At 41.2% G+C, this 24,798-nt stretch overlaps 1 protein-coding gene across 3 annotated transcripts in view; it reads left to right on the top strand.

Moving 5' to 3' along the window:
* gng12b (guanine nucleotide binding protein (G protein), gamma 12b) overlaps window positions 1-24,642 on the top strand; it is a 40,413-nt gene extending 15,771 nt beyond the window's left edge. For all 3 annotated transcript variants that reach the window (XM_015056599.1, XM_015056597.1, XM_015056598.1), the window contains 2 exons: window positions 21,819-21,942; window positions 22,222-24,642. In XM_015056599.1, coding sequence (XP_014912085.1) covers window positions 21,850-21,942; window positions 22,222-22,347 — 219 coding nt within the window. In that variant the 5' untranslated portion in view covers window positions 21,819-21,849 and the 3' untranslated portion in view covers window positions 22,348-24,642. The remainder of the gene's footprint in view (window positions 1-21,818; window positions 21,943-22,221) is intronic.
* The last annotated feature ends 156 nt before the right edge of the window (window positions 24,643-24,798 follow it).

The raw sequence follows: 24,798 nt of genomic DNA, 5'->3' as shown, positions 1-24,798 counted from the left end.
CCCCCCCCCCCCCCCCCCTGTCACACCCCAGGGAGATCCCAGTACTGGAAGACATGCCTCTAATGTACGACTCCATCCCGTTTCGTAGGCATCTGGACATATATGGACGTCCTCTTTCCTCTTGCTTGCTTACACCATGTCCGCTTCCTGAACATTACCCCCCCCTTCCACCCACACACACACACACACCCTTCCACAAAAAAATGCCTCAACTTTTCTCACACACACACATACATGTGCAATCTCAAACTCCTACTCACTGCATTCAGTTCTGGGAGTGGCTTTCCCCCCAAGCAGGAACTCATGTGGTTAATACTCACTCCATGGCTCGCTTCCACGGCCAGCGGGACGACTCTCATTCTGCCCATTGCATTTCGAAGCCATGTGTTTGCAGTGTTTACAATAATTTATGTCTGCATGTGGGACTCTTTATTGCCTGCAGACAATGCACGATGCATTCCACTTTGTCCTGAAAGGGTGGGAACACAAGATCTTTAAAAGAAATCTATTTTTGTTTCCATCCTTGGAAGACGGCAGTGATTGAATCGGGGGACCTTTTGTTCTCACATGCTCTGCCCTTTTTCAGCACTGCCCTGTTCCCAGGAACGAGAACATGTTGCTTCCAAAAATAAATCTCTCTCCTAACAGAGATTCATGTTCCTGAAGTTACTGGTGGCTCCCTGGTTGTTGGGGTTGAGTGTAGCGCTGGGGTTTCTCTGGGTGGGCTCTGGCCAGACCCTTCAGAGCAGCGTGGCTGCAACACAAATACTGATTGGTTTTGAAGTGGGGCTAAGAGTTGCATCAGGCTTCTGCATCAGAATCCTTGGAGGCGTTCAGCAGCCGCTAGATATTCAATGAAGAGTAGCATTAGAGAATATTACAAAATAATGAGGCGTCTTAACAGAACCGGAAGATATCTTCTACAAATGCATTTCCGGTGAGCAGCACTACATGTGTAACATGAAACTATTGGATCAGGGATTCAGATATGGAATCTCGCCCTCCCTGTTGTTCTTCTTGTGATATATTATCAGCTCCTTCCACAACTAGGTCACTGCAGATCCTGTTACTATGGAGCAGTTTTTGAAACAAATGCCTGGAAAGACACTGACCTCACTTCTGAGGGGTGAATGGAGTTACAAGTATGAGTTGTGTGTGTTATTTTTAACTTTAGATAGAGTTTGGATATGGCTTTAGAAATGTACTAAGTGGGTGTGCACTGATTGCAATTTTCTGGCTGATCACTGATCTTTAAAAAGCCAGATCTGTAGAATATGATTTATGTGTGAAAAGTTGCTAAATATAGCAACAAAGTTGCTAAGTTGAGTACAGTGAGGTGAGTATTGTTAAACGCAGATGTGCAGATGTAACCTGGTGGGCGGGTCTGTCGGTCAGCCCGCTCTCATGGCATAGCAGAAAGGGAAGAAAATATCTGCACAGACATGAACAATTTAAGTAAAATAACTTGATTGCACATTACAACCCACCAGCTCTGACATCCTCCACTCACCCCATGCACACAACACACAATATGCACTGGAGATGCCCGGAAAAATCAGTTGATGTCTAGGATTAGACTGGTTGGCTCAACCTGACTGATGCAGAGACTCTAACACACTTTCTTTTATATGCTCTTCAGTGTGGATGTTGTTGTTGAGTGAAACATCTATTTTCTGTATCAGTGAAATCAATTCAAGTAGAAACACGAGATGTAAGAACCTTTTTAAAATGAAAGTATTTTCTGTGGTATGTCAAAACGTGGCTCATTTATGCTGCGGTAGGACGAGGGAGAGCAAAACTTTAGGCAGGCAACAGAAAGGTTGCATAGAGTGCAACAAAGATCCTGATTTATTCTGTTTGGAATTTAATCTCTGGGGTGAAAAGCTGGATTTTAACATTTGTTGCCTTTTCAACTCAAAGTTAAGTTGCAGATCTGCATCCTCTGAAATACAGTGTGCTTTGCTTTGTAGGAATGTGAGCTATGCCAGCCATGTTAGCAGGAAGGCAGAAGGTATTACAGCAACGTTGCTCTGCTTTTCTTTCCCTTTAACTTCCAATAACTCTGTTACGAAAGACGTGTGGATTCCTTCACACAGTTTTGGAAGTTTCAGATTTAGGCAAGTGTCTGCATTCCCTACTGCACACCAGGACTGCTGCATGTATCATTCTAGTTTCACTAGTAACTGCTGTTATCACTGATAGAAGATGCTGAAGAAAGTTTAAAATGTGAATTTAAAGAATATGCCTACTGCTGTCCTGACATCATGTTCATTTGTAGTTTGGAAACAGAAATTTGATTTGTCAACATGAACAAAAACCCAAGATTGTAAATGTTAATTTCTGACATTCCTGACCTATTTACCCCAAGTATTGCTGCAGAAACTCATGCAAATTCCTTCATGGCTCACCAGTTTGCCGGATTAAAGTGGGTGTGTTTTTAGGGAGTAGTCATAACTCACCTGTTGTAATAGTTCCTGCTTAACAGTCTTTTCCAAACAAAACTACAATGGAAGAAGTATTTATTGGAGTTTTTTTCTCTTGGCATGTGTTGTGCTGAACTTCGTACCAGGCCTTGACAAATCCACATAACATTTGGCAGTTGGCACAAGCTTGTATGAGATTCTCACGATATGAGAATGTGTAATACTGGTTGGTTGGTATTATGGTTTCAACATAAACATTTTAAATAACAGTGGATTAAATGTTCTAATGTTTTCACAGACCTGAAATATTTTACTGCTATGAACATATATTATTAATATATACTTATTACTTGTAAATATCTCTTGAATTCAGATTCAATTCAGAAATAATTTCTGTATCGGAGTGGGAAATTAAACGTCATAACATTAATTTCAACATTTTCAAAAAGTCGTGGACGATGATTAACACTTTAATTTCAATAAATTAATTACATGGATTTTTTTAAGGCATTAAAATGCTTAGTGCAATTTTTTATTTTATTTTTTTACAGTCCTGAGCGAGAATCTTTGCTTTGTTTCTACTATGCCCCGTAAATCTGACACACAAACTATATAGGCAAACAAACAGTGATGGATGATAACGCTGTTTCTCTGGGGGCTCACTAAGAGTTTATCTTTGCTTCATAAAAAGATCTGATTGGACGCTGGAAAAAACATTTTGTTCAAGTTACGGGCTGTCAGTGAAGCTATTCTGGCCTAAAATAGCATCTTAATACTAAACATGTAGCAGCAGCACAGCAGCACAACGCTAATGTCAGAGTCCACAGTCCATTTCTAAAGAAGTTCCATGAAACAGGAGTTCCTGAAACTCTGGAAAAATGAACGGATAGAATGGAACTTTGCTCCATTCTGATGGTTGAAGAACCAAAAGCAAAAGCAGCATCCTGTCTGTCCCAGATTGGGAGAGTTATCCATTTGTACAGAACATGTTCTTGTGTAGGAGTTAGTTACATTTCAAGGATTGCTCCTGGAGAAGCAATAATGTAGTTCTAATGTAGCCTCTGAGGGTGGCTAGCGCTGCATAAACACAGGAAATAAGTTAGATTGTTTTCCTTTGTCTGTCCTCTGCGTCTCTGACAGAACACAGTAATCATTCAGCGTCTGCACTGACTGCTCCTCAACAAACAGTACGTCCAAGTCCAAAGGGTACTCTAAAGCTACAGCTACTCAAGCAGGAGTTATGTTTTGCACCCACAAGGACTGAATTAAAAAGTCAACAGGCCAAATGCAGGACAATTTAAATAACAATGTATTGCATATCCTCCGAAAGTAAATCAGAACATCTTCTATAGCAGTTTCTGCTTTTTCTTCACGTATAGCTGCAGACGTTTTGTTTTGGAGTGAATCACTCTTTTACTGTAGAAACAGACTGATTTTACTGCACTGCTGTTACCAGCTCTGTTTCCATTACAAATGTGGGCAAAACTTTATTATTCTGATAATTTAAAAAAATACAATTTCACATTTGCAATGTTTTCATTAAATAAGAAATGCAATAAAAACCACACATGAATAAATTTGACCCTCCAACTACTTCCTGTCATCTTCTTCGTCACGGTTTGCGCCGGTGGTGACATCCGCTTGCTGATCATGTGTTTTGCATTGGAGACAACCAAAAACTCCACCTCATCCAACCGAAAAACGTGGGCTTTTTTGAAGTTGCCGTGCTTCCATTATGCAGAATTATTTTCATAATTCCAATTTGTGCAATTTTATGGTCAATGGAAAAGCAGCTAGTCTGGCAGTGTATTTAGCAAAACTGCAATGGAAACATTTTCTTCGTATCACACTGGGCATGTGATCAATAACCTGATGTTGCTACTGGCAGAAAAGACAAAGAAGATAACAGGAAGTGGTAGGAGTATGATGGCGCTACATGCTTGGAAACACTGCATTTGCTAAATTGTGCTTTTCGACATTAGCGGAATAACTGCAACGTTTTGCTTGCATTTGTAATGAAAACGCAGCATCCCTCTCTGCAAAGCAACAGGAAGTGCCCTCTGTCACGCCTGCTGGGCTTTGACAGTAACCAGTCCATCCAGCTGGCCGATGTGCCGTGTCCCATTTCAGGCTTCTCCTTTGCCACGTGTCTGCCAGGCAGGAATTCCAGCCGCGCCGATCCTCTCCGTTCTCGGCCGTTCAGGGAATCATTGGTCCCAGTTAAACAAATATTATGGTCTGGCAGCTAAGAGAGGAAGACCGAGCAGCTGCCGGGATGTCACCCTGCCCAGAGGTAGCCCAGCCGCCGTTTACATGCCTGGCATTCCTGTACAAGCTGCTCTTCTCCACTTCAATGTTTCTTTCTTGTTTTTTTATTTCCCCGTCCCAAAATTTCCGCCCTCCCTGCCTCACAAGACAGTGGAAAAGGAAATATTTTCCAGTCCAGAAATAAGTTAATTACTTTGCCTTGGAACCATACACTCAGTGGTCTGTGAAAAAGTGCTTTTGACTGATGTTCATTAGGGGAGAAGCAGGGTGGTATGCTGCTCGGGTCTGCAGCCGCGTTCCATTGGAGTTAACGCCGTTCTGAAAACAAACCACTCCAACCGGCCCGCACATACTTTCCCTGTGAGATCCTGGTTGCTACTTTGAATGAAGCGCTTCCAGAATGCATGGCTGGAAACATCGGCCTCTGTGTGAGCTCTGCACCAGACTGTATCGTATCTTGTCATCTTCATTTCGGCTGTCTGGGACGAAGAGTTTTGGCTAATGGAATTAAACCGCACATTTCCCCACTGCTGAGAGTGAGTGGACCTGTCCGGGTCTTAGTGACCCGCTGCTGAGAAGGAGATTCTCACTCGTATAAATGATCTACTGGCTTGTTGTAAAGTGCATTCCGGAGCGCTCGGCTGAACTTTCATATTCAGCGATGGTGACACAGCAGGTCAGGTCACTCAGATCGCCTCGCTGAAAAGTTACAAAAAGGGGAATTTTATGGAGCGTTTTAGTTTGCATGCATGCATATCTACCTTTCCCCCCCTTATTTACAGTCCAGTCTAACTTGCAGGACAGGAACATACACTCTGTATCTCTCGGAGTCACTCATTGCTGTTGTGGACACTGTAAACAGGCTCAGTACAGGAACGACTGCACCGCTACAGAAACAGAGGGTTTGTTTTTGCAGTACAGGAGTCAAAGCCTGTTAACACTGAAGCACACCGCACTAAAGAGTTCATCAGGATAACATGCAAGCTCCATCCAACCGGATCCCAGGCCAGGATTTGAACCCAGGACCTTTTTGTTGCATGGTAACAGTGCTACAGACTGTGCCAATGTGCCATTGTGCAGCTCCTATTTATTTCACAGAGTTTTTTTTTTTTTTTGCTAACTTTGATGGGTAGGGCTTACAGATGCTGAAAGCCCCCAAATTCAGTGTCAAAGCAACCTGAGCTTCCATCACCTCAGTAGAACCACAGGCTGATTGCATCCATGCTACGCCGCACTAACGCAGTAACTCATGCAGGAGAACCAACCAAACCCATTGAACTCAATGTACTTTTCATTTATTGATCTTAGTTTATAATCTATTTTTCCAAATGTAACGAATTTTGGATTATCAGTACACTATAACCATCAAAATCACAAGAAAGAAATGCTCGTAATATTTGTCACGCTAACAAGTTTTCCAGGTTGATAAATTGCCCCAGAAGTTTTTGCGATAAACAATAACGTTATTGTTTTTAGACCATTTGCAAGTCATATAATGGCGAATGGCAAAATAATGCAAGAACCCATTCTGAAAGATCAATAAACTTTTAACATTGGAACTGGAAGACATTTATGTCCAAAAATAAATAAACTAAAGGACAAAAACAACAAATACAAATGAATTATGAAGTCTCTAAAATTGTCCTTCAAAAAAAAGGACCAGACTGAAAACTTTTCATCCAGTTTTTAGTAGAAAATGGAAAAATTAAAATGGAAATGACTGAGTTTTAATTGATAATGCGATTAATTGATTATTTGCTTTATAGTATGAAATGAATTACAAAAATAAGATTTTAACAATATTCAAAAGTTTCAAGGTTTACTTTTACATTCCACCAAAAAAGGTGAAGTTTGTCATTACTGACCTCTTATTTGCTGTATTTATATAGGAATGTAACCTTACGAACAACTTTGGCTGATTACTGTTTATTTATGTGCACATGTAAATACCAGTGAGATTAAAATGAATCAGGGCAGGAGATCTCGTTTTCCCACATTGATATGTTTATTGTAAAGGCAACGGCGTTGTCAGTTGAAGTTGCTGTGAATACAATTAATCCCCTTAAACAGGAACCTGCATTCACTGTGACATTTAGGAATCCTCCCTGTCTGCATGCGGTGACTAAAGGAGTTGGCTCGAGGTGTGTTGGATGTTTGGGATTCTTTTTTGATTAGCATTATCTGCTTTATTACTGTATGCATGCTTTATGGTTCTAACATGGTTGTCCAAAGGGCGCCAGCAGGAGCCGGTGATCAGGTGGCTTCAAGGCAACCAGGTGACTTTGCAAAATCTGTAATCAGTAGTGGGGGTCTCTCTTACGCCTCTGTGCCCCCCTATGCTTCTTCATTATGCAGACTTTATTGCTGACTCAGCTCGGGGTGCTCCAAAGTTCACAGGAAGGAGAACGGGAGGTGGAGGTGGAGGTGGTGTCGCTGAGGTTGGAAGCCTCTTTTTCCTCCCACCCCCAGCTGCTCCCTTCATTCTTCCCTGTAGGTGTTTGTGTCCCGTGCGTCAAGATAAGCCATCAGAAGGCAGCAGTAACAAGCGTGTCTATCTGCAGCCACCGTCTTCATGTCGGACCTGCTGGGTTCTGATTAGATCCACTTCTTTCCCGACAACAACAGAAACACAAGGGTGATCTCATTCTTCTGCTATTTTGAATCAAATGAGTCAGAATCTTTCTTTTCATGCTGCACTTGCAGCGGTTTCTTTTCATTTCACAAGTGCAATGCAGGTTTTCTACTCTAGCCTCCTGAGTGAATGCTTTGTTAGGAATGCCTTTCACTGCCGTTGCAGCAGCTAATCTTCTGGGCAGGTCTCAATCAGCGTTGCACATCTACACACTGACATTTGTGCACATTCTTCTTTGCAAGACAGCCCAGGTGGGATGGACTTTGACTGGGCCAGGAATGACAAATCTAATCCAGTTCATTACAGCTTAGAGATGCACTGATCTGATATTAACATCTGTATCTGTCCTGATGTTGAAAAACGTCCTAGATCGAGTATAATTGACGATGAATCTGATCCATAAGATCTATTCAATGTAATTCTATGCTTTTTGCTCTGAGTGACATTTTTCTTTATTATTTTTTTTACATTGTCTTTATAATTCCTAATTGCACTTTGTGAACCATTTGAACGAAGGCTTGTTGCTGGTTATTTTCCATGGTTGACCAAGATAGTCAACCTATAATTTTTGTCAGTTTCAGTTTTTCAGTTTCTTTGCTATTTATTCTACATTGGCTGTTCTGCTCACCAGTCTTTGACTGAACAAATTAAAGTTATTTTTACATGTTCGACCAAGCTTGTGAAGCTGTTGGTGTATTTAAGTGAGCTGTATTTTTCATCATGTGCATATATGTTTGTGTTTAAAGTCAGTCCAGCTGTTTCTCTGTATCGGATCGATATTAAAAGTGAAAAAAGTGGATCGGTCCCAACCCTATTATAGCTCTGACAGAATGTTTAGTGTTTGTGGTCAACTGGAAGTTAAGCCTCAGTCAACAGGATTCCTCCCTGCATTTAGATCCATCCATCTTAAAACCAGGGTTACATTTTAGAACCTAACCCTGTTTAAACGTCTCCTCAGCTTCATGCCTGATCTGTCTGTAATATTCCTTTGTCTCCATGGTGCTGTTTGTTCATCATGAAATGAGACTTCGTGGTTGAAGCTACTTCCTGAAAGAACAGGATCCAAAGTTGGGTGGAAGTTGGAACACAAACAGTCTTGAAAGCTGTCTGTGTTCCAGACGTGGAACACAAACCTGTCTGCAAAACGGGAAGCTTACAAGCTTCCCGTTTTGTATTTTACACCAAAGTATTTTACACCAATTCATGTCTCCAATCTAGCCTTCCATCACCTGCTCCATCTTTATCCATGAACAACAAACGGAAATACTTCAGTTTTTTGGTTTGTGGCAAGAGACCAGAAATGAAACATTTTATGAACTGAAGGCAGTTAAACTACTACATGCGGTGCATTCACACCAGTTTTCTTCAGTCTGCTTTAATTCAACTCTATTTTGTTTGCCTAGAAAGTCCAGTTAATGCTCCAAAATCTGATGACCCTACAGACCAACGTCTCTGTTTGACTAAAGTGAACTCTGATGCAGTTTGAATGCATATGTGAATCCAAAACCAGGAAGCGGACTACAGTGCAGGGCATTCTGGGTAAATACAACCAAAAGAAACGCGAGTCTAGTGCTAGAGGGAGAAATGACGTGGGGCTTTTTTGCCAAAGAGGAAGAGAAATCCTACAACAGCTAAAAATCTGACGGTTCCACTCAGTGTCTTCTTCAGAGGTTTGTGTTGTTTCTTTAAGTGGCTGTTGGTGCAGCGCCATCTTCATGCGAAATGGGGGAACAGGTTCTTAGAATGGCTTGGTTGGTTTGACTCAGTGCAATGTGAAAAAGAACCAAACTACTGAGAATGTAAGACATGTTGCAGGTTTGGTCCCCAACCGGACTATGAGCGGCGAAAACCCCGCACTGGGCCATGTCAGTATGTGCACTCTGCCTCTTCTGACTTTGGTTAGACTGTTGGGCAGAACTTCTCTTCCAACATCATAGAGAAGAAGTCTCCAACCCTGGTCCTGTATACCTACCATCCTGCAGGTTTTAGATGAATCCCTGCCCCAACACAACTGAATTAAATGATTGAGTAACTTCTTCAGCAAGCCATCAAAGGTAATAAAGGCCTTGATTCAGACTAAAACTTGCAGGACTGTAGATGTCTGGAACCAGGGTTGGAGAGGAAAGGTTTACCAGCGAGTCTATAAGTTGTGATCCCCACTTTTGGCTTGCAGACAATCAGCTTTTAAGATGTGTGTGTTTGGAGGTGTGAACAAAAGAGGAAAGTGGAGACAAGATTAGAGCCCTTCCTGTTTTTAAAAATATTACGAATATGTCAGCTGTCATATGTGTAATAATAAAACAGTTAAGAAAGCAAACCTGAAGGTTTTCCCTCACTGACAGACACAAGGTAAGCCAAAAATAGTGTATCCTGTTTAATTAGGCTCACTGTTATCTGTTGTGTTGCTGAATAACAGGGAGGTGCAGATGGCTGGGAGTATAAATGCTGGATTATTGAGACAATGGTGAGTGTAACTTGCTTGTTGTGAGCCATGTGAGGGCAGCAGCCTAAAGGTGGTGTGAAATGGAGGGGCTGTGGTCTCACTGAATTCCTGTCTGGTGAGCAAAGCATTTGTTTCTGTCTAGACAAAGCTCAGTTGTCACATCTAGGACTGCACCAGGCTCCAGGAAGTAGACGTTTGTTGGAGAGAGTGGCCCAGCTTTTTTTTTCTCCTTCCATCCTGCTCACGTCTCCCTCCGTTGGGAATGTGAGCGCATGCAGCCTGCTGCTTGGAGTGTGTGGTTTTTTGTGGTTGGAGTTTTTCTCCCATGTTAGGGTGGAGACAGCATGGTGTATATGCGCGGTGATATCAACTGTGTAAAAAAAAAAAAAAAAAAAAAGTTCCCGTTTTCTGGTATCCCACTCAGGAAGTAGGATGTCTCATCTTGCCTGGTGAGCATTCACAATCACTGCCACACACACACACCCACGCATACACACACAAGCTCCTGTAAAGTATCACTCACTTTACCTTGTGACGCCAAGACATAAAAGCTGATTTTCTGCTCCCTGCTTGTGGAGCCACTTTGTGCGGCTCCGTTGTCTCAGAGTAATTGTTTGCGTCAAGACAAAGTGAAGGAAAGCCAGCGTGACGGCTCGCAGAGCGTCAGATCGCCGCACAAACGGGTCTGACTAAGGGTTCATTAACTGCTACACTCAGCCGTTCCCTCAGGGCTCTTCCACGTGTGCCATTCCACTGGAGCTGAGACGACTTCATTGTTTTCTGAGGAGCTTTGGTGTTGACAGCAAGAGCTTCCAAAGCCAAAGTGAAGATAACAGAGTCTGGGAAAAGACAGAGATAAACCTGCAGATGCCTATCCCAAATTAGTTCCTGCAAAATTCTCCTGACTTGAATGTTGCTCCTTATATGGACGTGTCTTTAAAATAAGCAAAACGGCTTTCAATACATTTTGTCACGTTTTCTTGATGAATACATAGCCCTTACTTTTACAGGTGCACCGATCAGAAATGTTGCCAGATTTCTAATCATGTTTCCATTCTCTGACCTGCCAATGCTGATTGGTTGCCTTAACAATAATTTTTAACAAAATTTCTCAAAAATATCCCAAAGTTACGGAGTTGTTTCATTATATCATTCAAACTCTACTAATGCTGTTAAATCCTCCATATTATGGGAAAAGCGACATGTGTCCTGAACCCCTTTCACAAAACACCTGAAGGTCAGATGAAGGACTCTTTGCCATCTCTGTGTTTTATGAAAGAACAGTTGCAGTGATGTGAATCGATGTTACGTCTCTAACTCAACAAACATGGTCGTCACACAGGTTAATAGAAAACAAGGGGAAAAAAAGCCAAGACTAAGCCTAACCCACATTTAAACTTTTATCACACTTGTTTTAGCTTTGACACAATTAGCATGTTTAGCATTACTAAATTTAAACATCACTCTCTTTGAGAATTATCATTAGACTTAGTAGAACCTTAACTTAACTGTGAAATTTCCAGCTAAGCAACATGCTCAGTGATTGAATACCCTACAGCATAATAAACCAGAGGAATTTCAATGCCATAAGTTCAGATAATTGTTATCCTCTGAACTCTGACCTCTTGTTTAAAGTAGTAGCCTGGAGGAACAGACAGCCTACTGTTTCCTTTTCAGATTCTCTAAAGCCTTTCAGCTTCCAGTGACTTAACTTTGGATGCCTCACTGGTAGCTGAAGCAACTTTCACACTGAAGAGTGTTGCTGTTAGTGCTTAGAGCCCGGAGGACAAGCGACTAACAAAACCAGCAACCGTGTGGTGCTGAAATACATCCCCACCTGGACTGTAGTGAAGTGTCATCAGACCAGATCTGTGGATATAAACTGAAATGATGAGGGAGAAATTCTATGCGGCATATAGGGGTGAACTCAGTGACTTGGTGGTGAAGAAATAGTCTGTGTTGAGGAAACAAGAAAAACGGAAGAGGGTGAATGATGTAGGTATGGTGCATTCACCTAAAAAGCTGAAATAATTACATTAGATTTCATAGAATCTGGTACCTAGAAATTGGTTCCTTTGCCTCCAACTAAGGCAAGGAACCAACAGCTGATTCTGGTGAATTGTTCTTTGAATCTCTTTCCTTTAAGTTAGGAAAAAAGTTGTCCTTTGGTTTGATAGCATTCTTCATCACTTGATGTCTTTTTGCACTGCCCCCACCCACATACATCTGTGTATTTATAGAGTCAGCTTGTGGTACATCTTGTTGGCTTTACACCGAGCTTTAAATCCAGTTTAGCTGCACCACTTTCTTTGGGTGAACTTGCATGTCTCTCATGAGGCAGTGCAAGTCTGAAAATCTACCATGTGTACATAAAGTCTGGGGCCACCTGGTTTGGGGTTTTCCAGCTGCTTTGCTTTGACCGAATTCCAAGTGCATGAATGAAAAAAAGTTGCACAAACTTCAAAGGAATCCCTAATCCCTGGACATTGTTCAGTATGCATCTCTGCAGGGAGTGTTAATTGTCTCAGATGAAGGTCTTTCTGTGGGAATCAGAAGCGCATTACCCAGAGCTTTCAACTATAGAATGACTGTGACTGAGTACACACACTCAAAGGAACCTGTTCTGCTGCACGTGGGGCCCAGGTGGGACGGCGGCCCAGGAAGACTCGGCTGTCCCGTAGGTGACCTCACCTTCAGTCGGGATGCTGCGTGCCTCTACAGGGCTGTCTGCGAGAGAAAGACGCGCGCTCAAGCATGGGGCCCAGAGAGAAAGTCTCAGTTTGTGACTCAGGGTTTAGGAATACACGTCTCCTGATTTAGTCTGCAGCTCAAACGCACATTCCTCCTGTGTTTCTTTTCATGTCGACTGACTTCACACGATTGGGTCTTCCACAGCACCCAGGACGCCTTCACCAATCTGTCACCATCGGAGCTCATAATCCATGAAGTTTGTGCACAGACTAGAAAGCTGCAGCATTAGTCATACAGCTCGTCTCCTCCACAACTCAGAATAGAGTGTGTTTGTTTCTCTTCGGGAGCCGTGTGTCTCGGCGTGCTGCACGCCTCACTGGGCAGTCTGACTCCCAGATAGCATCAGGCGGGTTCAGATTAGAGCTCATGAGGGCACAGTTAAACTTGTAAAAGCTCTGGACTCCCATTCCAGTTGTCTCGGTTCCATTCAATGCACAAATAACCGTTGTGAGTGTGGCACAATGCTGATAGGCTGTCTGCATTGTCACCATGCCTCTCAAATGTGCCAAAGCCTCAGAGTCCTTTGTGGAGGTCGCTGCAGAATGATCGCTGTCCCGAGAATGGCTTGTGTGTGTGTGTGTGTGTGTGTGTGTGTGGGGGTGTGTGTGCGTGCGTGCATGCATGTGCGACTTGTGTTGTGTTCAAGCAGTTTAGCTGTGTAGCTGGTAGATAACAGACAAACGCCGTGTCTTGTCTGTTTTTTTTTTTTTTTTCAAACCAGACAGGAGAGGATTCCTTCTGATTGTGATACAAAGACACCTTTCTCCTTTGTAAGATTCTGAGTCACAACTTTAGAAAGCGGAGACAGAATGCTCTGTGTTTCTCTGCATTGTCCTGTTACATCATCTGATACGTTTCGCTTAGTTAGCAAAAGGTTGGTTTTAAGTTAACAATATGGCTGAAAAACATGTACATAATCATCATTGACAGTGCCAAGACCCGCCTCTAGGCTCTGATTGGTTGTTTCTAGTTAGCACTAACAGAAAGAAGAGGAGCTCCATTTTCTCACAGTTTATCTCTGTCCTGACATGGTGACAGTTTTAACAAATACGGAAAAATATATATTCTTTATAAAAGTCACATCCTGCAGCTTTAAGGATCTATTCATGATTTATCTGCAAACCAAAAACTGTTTATTTGAGGTTTATTTACACTACAAACATTTGAAAAGTCATTTTGTACCATTAATGTTATTATTGGCATCCGACTCTGCTTGCCATCACATTCCTCACGTCAGAAAGGCTCTGGAGAATCATCTGATCTCTCTCTGCACCTGCTTTGCTTTGTGTTTTTCAGAACACTCGTTTGTCAGTCCTGTCTTCCCCTCCTAATCATTACTAGTCCCTCAATATCTCCATAAGCGGATTGTAGACATGATATGGGTGGGTCAACTTCAACCCTCATTTCCATGTTGGAACCTTTTCGTTGGCTACAAAGCGTTAAAAGCTCATCTAAATCGGTCTAAATGAGACTAAAGTGGACTTTTTAGAAGTCTGTGTTTGTAAACTTTAGTTTCATCTACATAGCACCACTGAAGGTTAAAAAGTAAGCACCCCCAACCCTCTTCGTCTTCTTCCTGAGCATTCTGAAAGTGAATGTTAACCCTACAAAATACCAATCTTTATCATCCCAACTTCCTTTGGAGTTAAGGTCAAAAAGATGAATGTGTGCAAATTTAATCAATTTAAAAGAAGTTTGTTTCATGCTGTCCCAGTTTTTTTTTTCTGGTTACAGTTATATAACTTAGCGTCCTTGGTGTGCCGAGATATGGGCAATATCTCATGACTTTAGTGCTGGAGAGCTGTATCTGTTATTTACAGAGATGCAAGATTCTGACACTTTCTCCAGTTATTTAGGCTGATGTTTTAAAAATTTTCCATTTATCGTGATCCCACAAGATGTTCGGAACAAATTCATATTCGGTACACTCAGTTCTCCTTCATGAAGCATGAAACCACTGCAGGGTTTGGACCAGCTGCAGGACTTTTGTTCATGCATCAGTTTCCTATCAGCTGCTGCATGCTAGTGGGATTAGTGCGAAAACCTGACAGACACTTTGTACCTCTCAGTCGCTGAACATTTCAATCAGAACATTTAGCTTTCAGCTCATTCTGTACGGCTCGTTCAACTGACTTGTGTATGAATTGATGTTTTTGTGCTACATTTGCAAGTCAGGCTGAGTGGATTCTCTCATTGAATGAGGATTTTAATAGAGTAGAGTCAAATACTAGAGTATTTGTTCAGGCAGCAGAACTTAGCTCTGTGCTGAGTTACAAACCACAGGATTAAAGCCGCTGTCCTGAACTCTTCAGGACTCTGTGTGCTGGCACGCAGACAGACCATCTGCACAAAGTCCTGAAGCTGCATCAAAGGAACATCCCTGATCAAAGACTTACTTCTTTTTTTTTTTTTATCAATGCTTTCAGCGAGTCTTGTGTTTACATGTACTACACACGAGTATTCACGCTGGATGCAGACAGAGTCACCACAGCTGACAGCATTGCAGACATTCCTTTGGCTTGTAGGATTGTGAAGTCTCGGCCTGCATATGCAGAACACGCCCGGCTGCAACAGAAACTGGTTGTTTTATCGTGTTTATGTTTAGAATGGCTCTTTTGACATGCAAGTTTCTGAACGTGCATGTAAGAGGCTTTTCTTTATCACCTTTAATTGTTGCAGAAAGCAAATATGCACAAGCAAGAACAAAGAATAAAGAGCTGACGCTGCATTGACGAAGATTTAGATCGGACATTTTTGTTTTATAACTTACCTTACATTTGTAACTTGGCTCCCTTTAAATAAACTGAATGATTTTTTTAATTGCTTTTGGCTTTTAGAATCTGCTTCCTAGCAGACATAGTGCAGAATAAAGGAAGTCAATGCACTCAATAGCTTTATGCTTTTAGTGTTTTAGTGTTTATGCACTTTTTAAGATTCATTGTTTTTTTGCTCCATCACGCGTTGTCACTTTGGTGAATTTCACCAAGAATCTAATTCCTTTGTCTTTCTACATAAAGTGACTTGTAAAAGTCTTCATAACCCTTAAACTGCTTCACATGTTTCTACATTACAGGTGCAGATTTGTTGGATTTGACTTGATTTGTAAGGAAAATGTTTAAAAATGTTTTGCAAACAGAAACCTGAAAAGGTGTTGCATGCATATTGCTCTGACACCCCTAAATAAAGTCCTACTGCCTCCAGATTTCACTAAATAATGAACAAGACAAGTTTGTGTCACGCATTTCAGCAACCAGGTGGTTCAAAGTGCTTCACACCATAAAACATAATGCAGTAACCAATTATGGAACAAGCAATAAACATGACATCTTTTCAGATGCCATCATCAAAACCAACAAGCAAAAATACATCAAATACATTGATCAATATTCCAGTTGTTAATCTAAAGCAACTCAGTGTTTCAGCTGTTTTTACAGTTTTCTATGAGTTTGTTCCAGATTTGTGGTGCATAGAAGCTGAACACCTTTTCATCTCAGGTCAGATCATGCAAATGGATCGAACCTGTCCATCAGCTCACGTCACAGTTAGCAACAGTCACCTCACTGTTACTAACTCAGCAACTTTGCTGCTATATTTAATGTCTTTTCAGAAAAAAAAAATTGATATCGACCAAAATCTGAATCGGCAGGTCAGGCTTCGTAAAGGTCAGAAAACTGGAATCAGTGCATCACGACTGTGTGTAATTTTATGGTGCCAAATGTCTGCTGAAACAATCATACATCTTAAAATGCAAAATGTTAGGTAGAAAAACTAAGACTTGAATGTTGATGTTTGCTGATGCTCTCCATCCAACTGCATTGACTTTGAACTGTTGCAAAGAAAACAGACAAATAAAGATGGAAGATAAATATTCCTTAAGACGTGCAGAACATGGTTCTAAATGCTACTGAGTCATTGGGGCTCAATGCAAAAGCACCCCCACCACTTTTCAAATTTCTGTCCTTAAAGCAATAGTAAAAAATGCTGTCTTTATTGTTAGATGGTACTTTTTATCAGTATGCTGATAAACACCAATAAAACATATTCAGGTTGGTGGTTTTAATGTAACAAAAGGTGGAGAACTCCAAAAAATGCGAATAATTTTACAAGGCTCTGTGAAAACCTGTGACTCAAACATCCCCTTTTTATTCATCTGGAATTATTTTGGACCACAGATATTACGTCTTGGGCTTGTGTGTCAGAAAGTTGCAGAAACAAAGTCAACGTGTCCTTAAGTCTGAAGTGCTGCAGATGTTCCCTTTTCAATCAAACTCCTGCATGAGAAAACCTACAAAAACATGTTCCCCATCTGTCAGGGAGACTTTCTGTGAGACAGAAACATTAGTGGATGTTCAAGTAGCACTAATATAACAGAGACACAACGTCCAGCTGCAGTGCAGGCTGAGGCTCCCAGAAACACAGGCAAGCAAAGTGTTAGAGGAGGAACCACTTTCAGTCAAAACAATTCCAAATCTTTTTCTTGTTTTTTAAAGAAACACAGTGTTAAATGGAAAGGTGCAACCATAGAGACAGCATAGCTTAGCATGGAACGTTCAGGAAACAGCCAGAACCTTCTGTTCTTTTTTTCTTTTCTTTTTTTCAGAATTATTTGAGGTGTTTTCTTTAATTCCCAAAACAGATATTGTGCATCATGCACAGGGACGACAATCAGGACAGTGCAATGCATCAGGATGATGTGTGTGTTAATTGGTGTGTGTTTCAGTAGGACCGAACGGCACTGTGGTGCCTGCGGCCAGAAGGGCCTCACTAGCTAGCTGCATGTGATATACCAACCAGTCCTGCTGGGTCTGTGTGCAAACCCTGTTCACCTTTTCACTAAGTGTAGACAATGAGGCACATGAGGCACGACTGGCCTGAGGGGAGGAGTGTTCACTGTCAATGTAATTAGCCTTCAAAGGTCCCTTCCTGTTGCTGCAGCCCAGAAAAGAACACTTAGTACCCTACAGACCTCTGCTGTGGCTCATAACTCAAAGAGGGAAAATATCAATGAACTTTTTTTTTTTTTTTTTTTTTTGGTTACATACTTGCACCAAACACTATTGTTCCAGACACGCTGATATTGATCCTAAACTCAGAGGAAGAGCTAATTCAGAAATAAAGTTATTGTTTCAATCACACTTACATCGTAACCATCACAGATTCAATCATTTTTTGCTGCAAAAACACAAAACTTTTCTAGTATTGTTTGTCTGTTTTCATGTGCAAATAATTTTACTGGACTTGAAATAAGATAAAACTAACTTACAGCTAACTTTTGCAGCAAGATATAGGAGCTCGTTTTAAGTCAATAATTTCTGTAGATTCTTTATATTGATTTAAAAGGTTCTGTTCCCACTGGGAGGTTATTTCACTTATAACAAGACATTCGTCCCAATATTATAAGTGAAATAAGTCAGTGGAACTTTTTCAGCAATAATAAGGAATTAATAATCATTATTATTGACTTAACAAGCTGTTTAAAAAGTGACTCAGTTAGTTATAATTTCAGACATCTACACTAAAAACAAAAAGACAATAAAATACTTTGTTAGATTCTGGGTTTTTGCGGCGTTCACAGCTATGTTTGTGATCCTGTGCCAACTTTGAGAGCATTCTATCCACTGCTCTCAAAGTGGATAAAATGAATATGGCAAATTATTATTAATGAGAGAAATGACAAAGTGACCCATGTTGGGGATTCACCTTCCGTCAGGATAATAATCCTTGACACAGCTAACGCTACGATGACATGGTTTAGATCAAAGTTTAAACTTGTAGTGTTTAAGAATAAAATCTCAGTAAAACTGTGGTGTAATGTTTGGTATGTATCATGTTGATCCTAATGTTCTGTCCCCGACATTCAGAGAATGTAGGCTGCTTATTCTTTGTCATGTGTTTTTATAAAAGCGGCTTTGCTGTCAGTTCTGACTGACTCATAGTTATCTATATAGTGCAGTTCAACAAGATTGTGCTGTTCAAGAAACATAACAGACATTAAAGGAAAGACCTTGATAAAAAAAAATAAATCTGTTTAAATTGGTCAATGAAATGAAAGGCAAGCAGGAAATTCTTTAGATTAGGCTGGAGGGAAGCTGGAGCTCCTTCCACCTTCAGATGGGTCCAATGTGACCTGGTCTACTGCAACTCTACAAACTTTACATCTACTATTTTTGATTTCAAAGAATTACAGCAAGTTACAGTAAAAATCAGCTTTATGATGTCATTGTCAATGTAATAATGTATGTAGATGTGTGTAATGTAGATGCATTCAATTTTATTTTCAAAGATCCTTGGGACTCTCGGGGGAACATAAACACGTCTTTGCTGCTCTGTATTTAAAGCAAGTGAGGCTTGTTCTAGTCTGTCATTGTACTTCCCACAAAATATGTCATTTCTTCATTTCTTGGTCTGTTTTTGTCCCAAAGTAACTCCTTTGCTGCCCTTCATATCACATGGCCTTGATTCATTTAGTTTCCCCTACATGCAGTCGGACTGCAGGGTCCCACAGTTGGTGGCGCTGTTGCCTTGCAGCAAGAAGGTCTAATCCCAGTCTGGGGTCTTTCTGCATGGAGTCTTCATTGTCCTTCTTGTGTACTTCCTCCTATATGCCAAAAACATGACTGTTAGGTTAATTGGTTACTCTGGATTGTCCTCAATTATAAGTTTTCATGGTTTACAGTTTACACTGTGGACTCTTGACCAGTCCACAGTGTAAGCAATGCCTCACAATAACCTCCTGGAGATGGGCACCAACCCATCCACAACTCAGCAAGGATAAGCAGGTATGTATGTATGGATGTATGGATGGATACAGATGCACTCTCATTATCTGAAGCTGATCTTTCAGATGGGATATTTTTAGCAACAATTTCATCATACACACGGACTGACTTGATGCAAAGTGACGATTGCTGCCAGATTTTCTTTGGAGGTGACCTCTGTGGTCCAGCACATATGCTCCTGTTCTACAACAGCCAGTCTCATTAGCTGTAGACCTGTTGCGGCTAATTAAGCTAGCTGGCTTTCCATCTAGCTAGTTTGCAGACGATAATGGATTTTTACACTTTCTGCTGAGCTTTGTAACAGGATGTTGCTGATTTGTTTCTCTGAATGAAGCCTTTTGAAATGGGGAAAAGTCTCAACGAGGCAGGATGGTGTTTCCAAAAGTACAACATCTGGAAAACATTGCTGCTACTGCTGCTATATTTATCAATATCCTTTGCTATTCTACCTTCTAAACATAGAGGGCATAGCCCCACAGATGACTTAATCAATTTTCCAGAGCACATTTGTTTGCACACATCATCTTGTGAAAAAAAAAAAAAAAAGGATTAATGTCAGAGGTGATCCCACAGTGCCGGGGTTAGTTGTAGAACTTTCTGGTGTGTGTGTGCATGTGTGTGTTAGCAGCCGGCGTCACGCAGTGTGGATGGAGGCCCTGCTCTGACGCAGCTCTCCCTCTCGCAGCCGCTCACGCCTAGCTGCTGCTGCTGCTGCTGCTGTGTGTTAAAACCCTACAGCTGTGTTGACACGAGAGGCACGCCATCGAACAATGAGTCCAAAGGTCAAGAAGGCAAAACGCACAACAATACACTGAGCGAGTGTGTGCACTTTGAACAAGTGTAACATTGCCTGTGATTTTAAAATGCTGGGATGCTCGACCTAAAGGCGTGCTTTAAAACTACTACCCGCTATTTATAGCTGCAGGAGAACTCATTTCTCTGTTTCCCTGGTAACTCATCTGTGGGAAGCTTCTATTTTTAAAGCCACCACCCCATATTTAATCATTTATGCTTTGCAGGGTGACTGGCGATCCAGTTTCCTGTGGAGGAAGCGGAAGGGCAGTGGGTGAGGGGAGAGGAGTTGGGATTAGAGGGATGCGTGGTCTCGTCTCCTCTCTGTAGTTGGCCCTGCAGTTTCCCATGTTTCATCTGACTTGCATTTCAGCCGGTCGCCCCCTCGGGCCCCCCACTCCTCCATCACATCCGGCATCAGAGCACAAAGCGAGCACCACATGTCACCACACTGCATCCCGCAGTTTTCTTCATTTGTTCCAAGAACAAGAGCTTCAAGTGATCAGAACTGAGCCACTCTGGGTTTCTAATCCATTGCTTAACTGTGCACCATGTCCCACTGTAACAGTAAAAGCACTTTGTTCTGTTCCTCTTGCATTAGCCTTCAAAGTTGTTCCCTTAGAGGTTAATGCAAAGGAACAACTTTGCATCGTCTCACTTGTTCCAAGAAGCAGTTGCTCGGCCGCCAGATAGGTAAGGCCCTTCAGCCTGGAGACATCAGACTTTTACTCAAGCTCTGTTTCCACTCTGAGTTCTGCTCTGCAGTTGACCGGAGTGACGGGTTGAATCAAGCAACTGTGCAGCCTCTTCTGCTGCTAGCGGTACAGGCAGTGACGTAATGAGCCGGTAAAGACAAACCATTGCATCCTGGAAGTGGGAATTGTGAAACAGGAGTCTGTTAGGTTGGGTCAGAGCTTCTACGCATATTGAGTCAATTCAACATTAAGTCAACAGTCATTTCTCAGAAGTTGGACAGGCAGTGAGTTAAAAAAGTCCATTCCGCTTCTGCAAATGAGCAGCTTTATGTCTCATATTCATGACACAGACTTTTTATTCATCAGTGTGTGAATGGGTGAATGAATTTGCTGTCGTCTGGACTTGATGAACCACTGTACACGTACTGACCATGTAGTGTTTTATTGTTATATGTATTATTTGTCTGTTTCTCTCTGTATGAAACACTTATTTTATTGCAGAAGAACAAACCTGTGGTACGTTTCGTTTCTAATCAACTTCTTTTCATTTGTTTTATATAAATCTGTTCACCAAAACCAGACTCCTGCTCTCAGCATCATGTTTACTGTTGTTTCTTACGAGCTGCTCTTGTTTACACCAGAGACTGATATTGTAACTTTAGCTGAACAGACACTCTGCACATGGGACGAATGGCAAATAGCTGTCAAGCAATGCAAAGAAGACGACCTTGGTTTCTAAATGAGGTTCTTTGCTAGAAGATAACGTTGATTATAGTATCAAATAATACTTTGCTGGCCTAGTTGCTGCTTTTATTGTCTTTCTAATAAAGCACCTGGAGCCACGGCTGCATTTATTTTTTCAGCAGTTTGACCTTTTGTTGCGTCTTTAATCCCCCCAGGAACATCATGTTGTCAGTCAATGTTTAAACAGCCTAATTCTGCCGTGGCTTTGTTGGCTTACCCCGTGTAAATATCATCTGTACGCCTTGTCTAATTAATGTCCAGTTAACAAGTATATCTCTCTCTGTACTACAGGTTCGAGCAGAGTTGTCATCTGAAAGCAGAGATGTCTTCCAAAACGCCGAGCTCCAGTAGCGTTGCGCAGGCCAGGCGGACGGTGCAGCAGCTGAGGAGGGAAGCTCGCATCGACAGGATAAAAGTGGGTCCATATTGGGAATTAGTCACACATATCTGCTCTATCCACTTAGGACACCAGGTGTCTTTGTTTTTTCCTACACATAACAATCAGAAATGTTTAGGATTTGTTTGTATTCCATGTCCTCTTCTTCCTACTTCATACTTATGCTCTACTTTGTATTGGGTTGGTCAAATAAAGTCCCAAAAAGCAACTTTAGAGTTGGAATGTAATAAAATATGAAAAGACTCAGTATGAATGTTTTTTTTAAGCCGGTGTGGATTGATTGGTGTGTTTTTGCAGGTGTCCAAGGCTTCATCAGACCTGATGCGCTACTGTGGAGAGCATGCCAAGAACGACCCTCTCCTGATGGGCATCCCAACCTCAGAGAACCCCTTCAAAGAAAAGAAGCCCTGCACCGTTTTGTAGCTGAATACCCAAACTGTTGCTTTTCTAGATTCTTATGTAACATGGCTGTTAGTAGTTTGAACACACTTGCCTAAAAGCCTCGGTGGTGGTTGACTTTTTTTTTTCACATTTACAATTTTTTCCCCCCAGATTTTCATAGTTTGTCTGATTCTGCATCTTATAGCCTAGTGTGACTTGTGTATGATTTTTTTTCTCTTTTATTTCTCTTCTTGTATTTTTTGACTGATGCATTGAATGTTAATTCATACTGACGGAGATGAACCAAGGATTAAACAACACAGTTTGCAGCTGTGAGGAAGGGAAGGTGACCAGACCTGGAGGAACGAGTGTGTTGCCTCAACAATGTGTTGTGAATGGTGTAGTTACATCTCTGTGTCCTGAATGTTGCCAAGGAGATGAACATATGACTTTGCAGGCCGGTCTTCTTGGTGCAACAGCTTTGTTGAACATAACCGCCTCTCTCCAGGCGTCTCTGCTCCGCACCACACTTCACCGCCTATGTTAGGATAATCTGACGAGGTAGCACGGATCGTCAGAACATTGGTGGAGTCATTTCTGACCACCTGATTTATGGCACGAACATCGGTGCGTCAGAAACTGCCAGCAGACTACCAAACCAAAGTCCACCGGTTTCATGAGTTTGTTAAAAAGCAACTGGAACCTTTCATCAACATGGACAAAGTCAACCATATACTACGGGGTAACTTACAGTCTGGAAAATATGGTACCTTTTAAATAAAAATAAAACCAAAGAACAGGCAGAAGTCTGAAATTTTCAGGTCTAGGTATAATTTGCGTGTTAGCCCAGTGGTGGCTTCACATTTCCTCTGTGGCAGCAAACGCCTGATGAATAATTACCATATCATACCTAAACAAGACCCTTAACTCTTTGGGTCAATCGGATAGAAAAGCCTTTACCTCTTAATTTCATCATGCCTGCTTGAGGAAGGAGGGAGTTTGTGCTCTAGTGATAAGGACCATTCAAGATGATGACGTCCTGTCAGTGGACCAACAGGCTGCTGCCCATTACTACATGACAAATGGAGACGGTGAAGCTCTGTTGCTGGTGATGGCCAGCTGTTGCCTCAGGCAGCCATGGACTAACAATCACAAGTAGAGATGATGCTTGGTGTTGTCCATTTATAGGTCGCTCCAAACAGCAGTGTCCATGTGTGTTCCATAGAGAATGTGGATTCATTCCTTAGTTTACAGATTTATAAAAAGAAGAAAAAAAACATTTCCCAACCCAACATCTTCTACGATGGGCAGATGTTGAATCGTCAAATGGATAAAAGAGCAGATTTCCTGGAATACGCTCAGCCTTCTGCTTTTCTGCTGAAAGCCTAAAAGAAGCACAGCCGCATATCAATATACCACTGGATTCAGAAGTACTGCAATTGGAATAAAAGCCCATTTATTTCAGGAACTTCATCTTTAAGTAAAACATTATAAAGATTAACTACACTCAGACAACTGTTTAATTATGATTTTCCACTTGCAGCTAATGAAAGCAAGACATTTAAAATTAAAATATTACATCAGACAGATAAAAAATATATCTGCAAAAACAGCAAGGAAAAGTAGGTTTAGTACTGCTTATTTTCAAAAGCTACTTTTAATCTGACAAAGCGAGGCGCATTGGGAAAAATATTCTAATTTACTGAAAATGTCTTTAGAAAATACAGCTGGACTTCTCTCTGACAGTATTTCAAACATCTCACTGAGGCTGAATAAAACTACTCTTGTTATCAGCTCAGAGAGAAAAAGGGCAAACAGAAAAAACTCCTTCATTTTGTTTTTTCTTTTACTATTTGTTATGTCCTAAAGTAAAACACAACCCTGCTGGGTATTTGGAATAAAAACTGTGGTTCTGATATTTGTTTCCAGGGGCATATTCCTATTTATGGGAGTTATTTTGCTGTTATTTTGGCACCTTTCTTTTGTTTTATACATTTTAAATCTCCTTTGTGATCCCTTCACTAGTGGGTTACTGGACTGTGAAAGCTGGATTTAAGATGACCGTTATACTTACAGACATTCTGTGCTCTTAATCTCCTTAACTGTTTCAATTAATCTTTAATTTGTTTGCTGTTACAGTTTTACTTTTGCCAGAGTCTTATTCCTGAAGCCAGGAAGCTTCAACTCTGAGAGCTGCATTTTTTTTTTTGTTACATAAGTGCTTTAGGCTAATACTGTGAATAATGAAGGCTTTAAGTGAGTAGTTTGCTTTTCAAAGTGTAATGAATTATTGCTTATTTGTGTCAATAAATGGTGAAGAAGTATTTGCCCCATTAAGGATTTCTCCTGTTTTGGATTTTTTTCTTTTTCTTTTTTTTTGTCATGCTTAAACGATTCATGTCATCAAGTTTTAAAATCAGACAAAGATAATGGGGGAGAAAACAGAAATTTGATATTCAGGGTAAAATCTATCCAAAACAACCTGGCCCTACT

The sequence above is a fragment of the Poecilia latipinna genome, unplaced genomic scaffold (genome assembly GCF_001443285.1).
Source record: "Poecilia latipinna isolate Pla-1442-1.1 unplaced genomic scaffold, P_latipinna-1.0 Scaffold1394, whole genome shotgun sequence".
Classification (NCBI taxonomy): Eukaryota; Metazoa; Chordata; class Actinopteri; order Cyprinodontiformes; family Poeciliidae; genus Poecilia; species Poecilia latipinna.
This window is presented reverse-complemented; position numbering and strand designations above follow the sequence as displayed.